Genomic DNA, 10,646 nt, shown 5'->3' with positions numbered 1-10,646 from the left:
AAACATCGAGCGTTATCAGGCCTGGAACGCAGACAATGTCTGAAAACATGTAGCTGTACTTTCAGAAAGTGCAGTTACTTAGAAGGGATTTGATTGAAAGAAAAACTCATGAAAGGAGAAAATAGCCCTGTTTTAGCCAAACCAGGACAAACCCACAGGTTCAAGGATCTTAGCGATGAGCTGGGAGCTGAAGAGGTAAGTGAGGTCAGGATGATCACAAGGGTGTTACTTGCTTCTCAGCAAGAAGTTTAGAAAGATTAAGAAGAGCACCAAAACCAGAAGAAAAATGCAAGTATATCATCACATACAGCCACTGAGCACCAAATTAGGTGCTTGGAATCGTGACAATTTTTTTCTCTCTTCTGGTGCTGGACAGAAGCACGTATGATGTGTATGATGCATGCATAGGAGACAGGAGGAGGAGGAGCTCTTCTGTCTCCTGCAGCTCTGGGTGTGAGACTGTCAACTAAGGTGGTGCAAAGAAGGAAAACTGGTGTTTGATTTGCTGTGATCTAGCATAGTTCCGGGACTATACAGCCACATTGCACTTGAACCAGCAGTGAAGTTTGCATCAGTCGCTGGTCTTCGGTGCATATCAGGCATACATAGCACAGTAACAGCTGGAAGAGCTTGCATCCACATTGCAAATGGGGTGTGACAGCTTGTCTCCTATGCACAATTTCAACCATGTACCCACACGGAGAGATGCTGCTTTGCGTGCCATCGGTGCCCTTGAGTACATAGAATAAGACTCCAAATGTCATCATAGTGCCTGCTCAGTACTAGTGACAACATCTGTATCATTTGAATGCTCAGGTCTGTTCCACGTCCTTTCCTGGGCCAGAAGAAGCTTTTGCATAATCACTTGGTTCACTTAATGATGCCAAGGTATAAGCAAAGGCAGCTCATTAGCCACTTGACACAAGAACCACCAAGCTCAGAGCGAAGGCCCTTACAGTCACTGGGCAGAAAGCCTCACAGTCGGGGGGTCACTGTCTGAGTGGAGAAACACAACCAGCTGTTTGTGTGTCTTAGGATGTGGCCCAGGGTGAGACTGCAGGCAGTTCACAGCCCCAAACTCATTCTATATCTTCTCACACTACAGGTCTGAGCATCAAAAAATGTGACTTCAAGATTACAATGAACAACAATAACCACCACACAGAAGAAATCAGCACTGAAAGGCTTTTGGTGAGGCGGGGGCAGCCATTCACTATCACTGTGAGCTTCTCAGCTCCAATACACAGCTACCTGCAGCAGTTGAAGAGGACCTTCCTCATAGTACAGACAGGTAACATCATTACCATACCTATCAGAGCTCTGTTCCTCCACTCACCTGAAGAACAGAGCTGGTGGCAAAAGCCATCTCCAGAACTGCACAGAGGTGCCCACGTTTAGAAGTTCATCTAAGGCAAACTAGAGTTTTGTGCTGCTGGGACTGATCTCTTTCCAGAAGAGACACTACAGCACAATAACCAATGCAGGTTCACTACTCCATGATTTGAAAGTACTCATGAGATCTCTCCTTTCTGCTGGCTTTTGGTTTAGGAATGTTGAAACTTAGCTAGCCTGTTACAGATGTTCTCTATTACAGAGTATTTTCTAGTGAGATCTCTGAGAAGGGCAGCCGCATTCAGCCCCACCTCATTTTACCATAATCTGAGCATTTGGCTGTGACTTTTGTTACAAGACACTGAATCCCAGGAGCAGCAGGTCTGCATCATTCTGGCTGTTCCTTGTTTCTGCAAATCTATGAAATACCCATCTCACTTTCAAACATGGAGGCCTGAGTGCACTACTAACCTTAGGAAGATTCACTAGGCATTAAGCTGCTAAAGGGTTAAGACTCCCTCACAAGAAAGGAGAGCTATGGCTCCAGATACAGACAATGTTCCTGCAATCTGCATGGGGTGAGGATGCATGTCTAGAATAGACACAACCAGATCTCTTTGGCTGCAGGATCACATCCTTCTAAAGCAGATGGAACCCAGACTGAATTTCCCATCTCCAGCGTGGCAGACCAGAAGCAGTGGAGCGCAGCACTGGAAGAACAGGACCCATGCTTCTGGACCATCTCTGTGAACACACCTGCCAATGCTCCCATTGGCCAGTATGCTCTGCTTTTGCATACCTCGAAGTCTGACTGTCTCCTGGGCAACTTCACCCTTCTCTTTAATCCCTGGTGCCAAGGTATGTGGTCAGAAACAGAAAGCCAGACTGGGATCAGTCACTTCACAAAACCAGCTTTTGAGCTCTGGCACTCTGCCTCCATGGAGGTTGAGGCTGGCTCACCTAGTGCTTCCCACCACTCCTGCCCACCACTCCTCACAGCGCCTTAGGAAGGAGGTAGGGGCTAATAAAATCTCAAAGCTGCCTGCCTGAGCACTTCGGCCCCGTTCCTGGAGTACTCTGCTACCAGAGCCCTATCCTCCTGCTAAAAGAAAAATGTTTGGTAAAGTGTTTCCTACAGTAAAGACTTTAAGATGAGTCAAGATTATAATTAGTCTGATTAAGGCCACTGTATCTTTCTTCAGAATAGAGAAGTCAACAGCCAGGAGAGTAAAAGAGCTAGCTAGTGCAATTGCCTAGGTCTGGAGGAACTTTTTGAACAAGGAGACAGAGATGACAATGAAATTCTTCTTTCCTGATTCAGAATCTGTGGTATTTTTCCAGGGCAGAATGCCAGGGACTGCCAAAGTCCCTGGAGTGCAATGGAGTCTGCCAATGTGAGAGATGCAAGCGCATCTCAGACCACGAATACTTTCTTTCTGATGCTTTTTTCCTCTAATCTAGATGATGAGGTGTTCTTGGCTAATGAGGCACAGCGGCAGGAGTACATTTTAAACCAAGAGGGTGTCATCTACTGGGGGACTGAAAATGCAGTCCTCGCACAACCCTGGGACTTCAGTCAGGTAAGCAAGAGGTCCAGTCTGTCTGTGCTCTCTTACAGCCATCAGCAGAGGAAGGCTGCATATCTCCTGTGTCTACAGGATGCTATCCATTTCCATACTGTGGCTTTGATGAAAGAACTTGCTCTGTCCACTCTCTGCCTTTGTCTAAGCCTGGGCAGGAGAACAGGACCTGTGTACGAAGCCCCATAACCCAGTATATGTAATTTTAGCTACCTTCTCAGGCTGTCCTCTATGAAGAAATGCATTGATCTATATGTGGGCTTTGTGTACCTTCCTTTCACCAACAGATATAAAAGCATTTAACAGATCTTAGTAATACTGTCTTTATTTTACAGGTAAAGCAAGGACAAGTAGACCTTCCAATTTGCCCAAGGCCATCTGACACAGCCAGTTATTAGAACGGGATTTTATTCCACTTTAGTGCCACCAGATCACAGAAGTACCTCTGTGCCAACCTAGAGAGTCCTCCAGAAAGGCATCAAACTCTCTCAATCAGGGCATGCAGTATCATGCTAATGCATTTCCCCTACTTCAATCAAGCTGTTGGTCTGCCTTTAGTATGTTGTGCTGCCCCTCCAAATCTCTGCCCAGAGCTCTCCTCCACAGGCCACATACATAACACTATCAGCAGAAAGGGAGAAATAATCTACACAGTTACAAAACCTTTCAGGGACTCCAGAGAACAAATAGTCAGGCCAAATTTCCTGAAATGATGCATTTGTGTTTCAGTTTGAGGAGGACATTGTTGACATCTGCTTCACACTGCTGGATGTAGGTGAATGCCATCAACAAGACAAGGATCACACCCAACGCAAGAACCCCACTTACATCTGCCGCACAGTTGCTGCCATGGTAAGGAGAGCACACAGAAGCACTAATCTTAGCAGAGGAGACCTGAATGCAGAGCGAAGGCTAGTATCTTCTCAATCCCAGTTTATGGCAATGCACTGACCAAAGAGGAAGCCTGCCCAGGGCTGTTCGAAACAAAATCTCCTGCCCATCTCCAGCCCTTCCTGATATTCCTGCAGCAGACAAGTAATGCTGCAGGAGTTTCTTAGCAGTGACAGTACATTTACTGAATAAATCTCAGGGGAGACTGTTGCACCTGTTCTGCTCAGCCATGACCTTTGTGCTTCGCACAAAAAATCCTTTTGGTTTCATCTGCCTTGGGAGTGGCTTCATCAAACAGGATGAGGTGTACCTACTAAAGAGAAGCAATTCCTTAATTCATCTTTCTTTCTTCCTTCCCTGCAGCTGAACTGTGATGAGTTTAGAGGAATTCTGACAGAATGTGGGATCAGGCAATACTATAATGGGACACGCCCTTTCAAGTGGCTGGGAAGCAGCCCTATCCTCCGGCAGTGGGTTGGATCACAATCCAAGCCTGTCCGCTACGGGCAGTGCTGGGTGTTTGCTGCAGTCATGTGTTCAGGTACAGTGGCAGTTCAAAGACTTCTGTGTCGAGCAAAGCCTGATTTGGTCTGCAGAACCTCTAGCATATGCCTACATTCCTGGATTAACATAGATCCCAGTAACATAACCTTTAATCTTTAGCTCAGAGGCAGATCCTCAGAGCTTCCTCATCAACATTCAGCATCACTAGCTTTGAGATAAAAGAGTATCAGTACACATCATTCACTGAATGCATCTATCATAGCTTATTTCCTGAGAGGGCAATGCCTCTTGCAAAGTCCAAACAGCAGACCCATTCCTAACAGGTAGGCCTAGCACCAAAAAAAGGCTCTACACATACCAGCAGAGGCACCCTTAGGGCAGGATGCACAACTGATTCACAGCTCTTTCTTCTGCACAGTTCTGAGGTGCCTGGGAATTCCTACCAGAGTGGTCACAGGCTTTACGTGGGCTCACAACACTAAGAGCAGCCTGAGCGTGGATGAGTACTATGATGAAGATGGAACACTGCTTACACAAGACAAGAATGCCCGTGTCTGGTAAGAAAACATGGCAGGGCCCAAGCAAGAATTTGAGACAATACCTGGATCTAGGAAGTGATAGAGGGGGGAAAACAAAGAGGTAAGCAGCTGCAGGGAGGTGGATAGAACAGAGCTCAGCTGAGATCCTGTCTATATGACCTGTTCTTAAGAAATCACCACAACCCAAACTGAAGAGTGCCCTATTACTAGGGCCCACAAAGGAAGAGAAACTCCACTTGTGTCAAAAACCATGGTCTTTGCTCTCCTCAACATGTACTGAGCTCTTTCAAAGGAGTATTAATTGGCTGTGGGTTGGCTAAAATTTTACTGTACCTCAGGGCTCAGTCCCTTGGTATAAGCACATGATGTTGCCTCTTGCAGGACCTTCCACGTTTGGAATGAATGCTGGATGGCACGAACAGACTTGCTACCAGAGTACAGTGGGTGGCAGGCACTGGATGCCACCTGCCAGGAAAAAAGCAAAGGTAAGGTATCAAAGACAAGGTTGGGAGGGTGGGGGTAGTGGGGGAGTAGAGTGGAGAGCAAACAAAACAGTTCAATATTCCTCCCTTCCCCAACTTCCAATGGAAGGATGCAAAATGACAGGGACTCACCCTGTTGACTTTAAGCACTAAATCATCATTCATCTGTTTGGTTTGTGCAGCTTGTGTAGCTCCAAGAGCTCTATCACAGCACTGCTCTTTAATGTCCTCCTAAACTAGATACTTTGCCACTCCCAGTATAGGTCTAAACTAAGCACGGGTCTAGCTGGTTAAAGCATTTGAATCTTAACCGGGACACATTTTCTCTTCAGGTCCATCCTTCTGTGGACCAGCCCCTGTTCAAGCCATCAAGGAAGGGGACACAGAAGTTGATTATGACGTCTGCTACTTCTTTGCTGCCATCAATGCCAAGTGCCAGGTCTGGATACAAAAAGCAGATGACACCCTCAAGCCAGCCCTTGGTGGCACAAAGTACACTGGCAACAACGTCAGCACTAAGAGCGTGGGCAGTGAACGCTGTGAGGATATCACACACAACTACAAGTATCCTGAAGGTACAGGGTAGGCAAGTGGCTAAGCACATTCCCTGCCAGTCTTAGAAGTGAAAAGGACTAGAGAGCAGAGCCATACCAGAGCATTAGGGTCATCCACTTCTGACTTCCTTCCCTTCCTGAATGGCACAAGAACACCTTACTCTTGCTGCCTCCAGAATCAAAGCACAGGTGAAACCCCAAATTTCATCCTGCTTGATTACATAAACCATTTCTTCATCAGGCACTCTCCTGGCTGGAAAACATTCCATCCTTCTGTTACCTGTACACTCTATACATTCACCTCCCATTACCCCTGTAACATATGTAGACATATATCAGACTCCAGCTTTCTGAAAATGACTGTGTGCTAACAGATACTGTCTAAAGCTTTAAAAACTATGACAATTCTTTCCAAGTAGAATCTTTCCGGTACATCCAATGAATGTCCTGTCAGCTAAAATTCTCAAACTGCTCCAACCAGAAGCACAACAGGATATCTCTTTATGTTCTTAGAAACAGTTATCTGCAGTACTGCCAGGATAATTCAAGGCCATACTTCTGCATTTACTGCTTCACACTAGTAAATAGGAAAGAATACTAAAATACGTGCTCCCTTTTTTTGTGACAGGTTCTCTCCAAGAAAAACAAGTGCTTGACAAAGCCTACAGAAAGATAAAGAAATTTGAGACAACCAGCAGCAGCAGCAAAACACAGTTTAGCTCCCTTCTTACTGCCCGTGAAGAGCCAGTTAACCTTTTCATCCACCTCCAGTTGAAGAGTTCTCTGCTACTGGGAGAAGATGTTCCGCTTTCCATTGAAGTGTTTAACCACAGTGGCGGAGAAAAGACTGCTCACCTGGTAGTTGGGGCCCAGTCTCTACATTATAATGGTGTGCCCATTACCCAACTTTGGAAGGAAGAGTTTCATTTTATCCTCAAAAGCAATGAAAGTAAGGACCCTACTAGGTACATGGCTAGAAAAGTGTATCTAGTCCTCAATTCAGGAAAAATGCACTTAGCCATAAATTTACAAAAGGTTGGCTGAATAGCTGATTGAAGGTAATTGAAATAAAACACTTTGGCAACGTCACCTTAGAGATTCTGAATCTGCAGATCCAGCTGGGATCACGTAAGCTTTTAACTGCCACAGCTTTTAGTACAATGTCGGGCACTAAACACTCCTAGGTACCATGCAGGTTAAGACCAGATTGTACTTATCATGTGCATTGTCATCTGTATTTCACCACTCTCTATTCCAGCTAACAATCTGCAGGTCTTTGTGCCTTACTCACGGTACAGAAAGGAGTTGGGAGAGAACCATCTGCTTAGGCTGACTGCCATGCTGAGAGACAAGGACTCCTATATATACTTTGCACAGGAAGAGATCAGCATTTGTGATCCCCCTCTCACTATTGAGGTGAGATTGGTCTATCATTCTGTTACTGCAGTAATGAGAAAACAGCTTTTGTAGTCATAAGCAGCAAAAAAATTCTGCTGGGTTGAGTGGCTCTCCTCATGCTGTCTTCTTTCAAAGTACTGAGACATCAGTTTGGGAAAGGTGAGCTGTGCCACACTGTTTTATACAGTATTCCCACTTCTGCCATGTCTGTGTGCGAGCATAAGGAAATCCTGATAACTCCTAACTCGCTCACCAGTCTGGAAGTCAGAGGCTGCAGAAGGAAACTACAGCAGAAGACTGTAGTTGAGAAGAAAGTAAGCTGGACTTTGCCTCTTCTGGCAACGGCAGCTCAAGCTGAGACCCTCTGGCACCAAAAATACATTTATCTCCCTTTAATCATAGAAGAATCTCTTTTCTTCTCTCAGTTTCAGCTCATTTCCTTCTTTCAACAGTTTCCAGAAAAAATGGTACAATATCAGCCAAGCACAGCAAAGATCAGCCTCCTGAACTCTCTCACTGAACCCTTGGAGAAGTGTGTGATAGTGGTTGCAGGGCGAGGGCTCATTTACAGACAAAGAAAGTACAAGTAAGTGCAAACTGATTGACCTAAGAATGGTAAATGGAAAAAGAGGCTCAATACAAGCTTAAAAAAAAAAACCTTTGCACGGGAAAGGCTGTCCCCAAAAATAAGTAGGCAACAATGTGGCAGGAAAAGACTGCTACAGCATGAAAGCCCCACGCATTCCATCCTTCATTTACAGATAATACAGAAGATTTTCACACTGAAAAGGAGAAAAGCCAGGTAACAGAACTTTCAACAGATGTGTAATACATAAGTTGAAGCCAGTATGACATCTGTGAAAGTTTGAACCCCAAAGGCCTAGACAGCAGAAGGAAAAGGGTAACAAGAGAAGTACAAGACTTAGGCAGAAATACACATTAAATAAGACAACAATTACAGGTCACTGAAATGACCTATGAAATTTAGAAATTATTTACTGTTGAGATATCAGTTGCTTTTTAGCTAGCCACTTGAACATCCATAAATGGGGTAAAACTATATTGTTTGAGACATATCTTTCCACTTATTACCCACTGTCAGCAATAAAGACAGTCCCTGGGTACAATTTTAACATTGCCTTCCCCTTCCCTACTGAAGAACCAGGCAAACCTGACTTAGCCAAGAGTCACCCAAAAAGGCCGGCTCTCATTCACATGAAAAAAAACCCCACGTTTCTCTCAAGAAGCTGTATTAGGACAAAGCAACCTTGGATGCCTCTATGGGGAGTTCAACTCTCCTGTCATATCTCCCTCCAAAACTACTGTCAGACCAGAATTCCATTGTGGTAGTTTAGATAACTGTTAGCCACCTTCTAGTTATTTTTTTTTTTTTTTTTTCCTTTCCTTTTTTTGGCACCACACTTCTGTCTAGCAAATGCATCTCCTAGGCCCTGGGAACTAGGAACACACAAGCTGTATTAGGACAAAGCAACCTTGGATGCCTCTATGGGGAGTTCAACTCTCCTGTCATATCTCCCTCCAAAACTACTGTCAGACCAGAATTCCATTGTGGTAGTTTAGATAACTGTTAGCCACCTTCTAGTTATTTTATTTTATTTTTTTTTCCTTTCCTTTTTTTGGCACACTTCTGTCTAGCAAATGCATCTCCTGGGCCCTGGGAACTAGGAACACAAGAGGTGTGTTTCCTGTGTAATCCCTTCTCCCCTTTCAGGTTGGGCTCTGTGCAACCTAAAAGCATTCAAGAGCTACAAATCCCACTCACCCCCACCCAAGCAGGGCCCAGAAGACTCACTGCATATCTTACCTGCCTTCAACTCCAGACTCTGAAGAGCTACAAAACTATCAACATTGCAGCTGCCTGACGCCCAACTTCGAACAGGTCCTGCTGTCCTGTTTACAAAAGAGTGGTCATGATCTGTGCCCTGATCTTAGGCAAGCATAGATCTTAACAGTTTCATTAAAGTTATATTTAACACCATGTCTGACTGATTATTTGTACAAACTCGACTCTCTCCCATCTGCAACTATGCCCATTCCCCAGCTTTGTAAGTTGAACCTTACTGTGACAAAGATGGGCTAGTAGCTCAAGCAGATGCTGCATTTCTCACCATACATATGTGCTGAACCCACCACTGCTTAGTAATTTTTCCCTACTCATGGCAAAAAAGGATATCCTAGAACTTTAAAGTGATGAAAGATGTAGCATTTCTCTAGAGATATACTCTTATCCCCCTACAGATCCTTGACGATGGTAAAGTAGTAAATAATATTTTCTACTGCTTTCTGAGGAGACAGAAAAGAGAAAGATAGGTCACTCTTCTCTAAGGTTAGACAGGAAACAGCAGCAGTGCTGCATATTTTTTAATGGTTCATCAGGCTGCTTGCAAAAGAAGCAAGACCTTTTCCTTCTGTATATATCTTCTGCCACCTGAAAACACATAAAGCCACTCATGCAAATCTAGCAATATTTTATTGTTCTTTGAACCCCACAGTAGTTGTAATGTCTGACAAATGGGGCACATTCACAGCGTTAAGATGCAGCACCACGGCATCCCAGGAATCCAAGCAAAATGACATCTTCTGCAATGGCAAAGAGCAACTTCCTGGGAAAGTTTTAACAAGTGGCAGTAAAGTTCTCTTCTAAAAACACTGTTCTCACCATTCTCCCAGTAGCTGGAGAACAGAGAGATTCACTGGAAAAGCATACGCCAGAGCCACTGGCAGTAACACATGCAGACACAGAAGAGCTACATTTGACCCTGTGTGAAGTTCTTGATTTTGTTCATGTTGTGATCTACTGCACCCGTTAGAAACTGCACCCAGCCTTCCTCTGATGGTGGACATACATGGCTTGTCCTGCAAAAGTGGAGGAAATTCATTAGGAAAGCCTCCTGAGTGTCTTGTACCTATGCATCCAGACAACACATGGGTGTTGGGAAATGCTGAATTACCACAGCATTAAAACAGCACTGCTATAGCCCCAGAGTTTTTTAAGCAAGGAAGAAACCCACATCCATGTCTTTAGTCCCAAACCTTAACACATATGTGTGCGTCTTCAGTGGGAACCACTTTCATCTCTACCATCCTTTTCTTACTCCCATCCCTTTGCGACTGGATAACGCCAGAATTATTCCAAAACCCCAGCATTTACTGTCTAGAAATGAGTCACCTTTGACAGGAGGCAGAAAGATATCAACGTTCATAGCAGGAAACACACACTTATAAAACTGTAACTCATACTCACTTTGTAATCTCCAAGACTTTCTTTAATACCGAGGCCAATTTAGCAGCCTAGAAAGAAACAAAAGCGAAATTAAGTGAGTCAAACATAGGAAAAAAGGGGTT

The 10,646-nt window shown here is 44.5% G+C and overlaps 2 protein-coding genes across 2 annotated transcripts in view; one reads left to right on the top strand and one right to left on the bottom strand.

The window, feature by feature from the left end:
• The first annotated feature begins 1,110 nt into the window (after positions 1–1,110).
• On the top strand, positions 1,111–9,163 carry EPB42 (erythrocyte membrane protein band 4.2). The gene is made up of 12 exons (XM_009698266.1): positions 1,111–1,291; positions 1,960–2,190; positions 2,794–2,912; positions 3,642–3,764; positions 4,167–4,344; positions 4,726–4,864; positions 5,228–5,331; positions 5,661–5,903; positions 6,511–6,831; positions 7,141–7,298; positions 7,733–7,866; positions 9,013–9,163. The coding sequence occupies exons 1-12, from the start codon at positions 1,141–1,143 to the stop codon at positions 9,161–9,163; spliced, it is 2,052 nt and encodes a 683-aa protein (XP_009696568.1). The 5' UTR covers positions 1,111–1,140.
• Positions 9,164–9,753: 590 nt separating this feature from the next.
• Positions 9,754–10,646, bottom strand: part of CCNDBP1 (cyclin D-type binding-protein 1) — a gene marked incomplete at its 5' end in the record, with an annotated part of 7,731 nt that continues 6,838 nt past the window's right edge. The window contains 2 exons of the mRNA XM_009698268.1: positions 9,754–10,157; positions 10,546–10,592. Of these exons, the coding sequence (XP_009696570.1) occupies positions 10,049–10,157; positions 10,546–10,592 (156 nt within the window). The remainder of the gene's footprint in view (positions 10,158–10,545; positions 10,593–10,646) is intronic.

The sequence above is a fragment of the Cariama cristata genome, unplaced genomic scaffold, assembly GCF_000690535.1.
Source record: "Cariama cristata isolate BGI_N322 unplaced genomic scaffold, ASM69053v1 scaffold17824, whole genome shotgun sequence".
In the NCBI taxonomy this organism is placed as follows: domain Eukaryota; kingdom Metazoa; phylum Chordata; class Aves; order Cariamiformes; family Cariamidae; genus Cariama; species Cariama cristata.
This window is presented reverse-complemented; position numbering and strand designations above follow the sequence as displayed.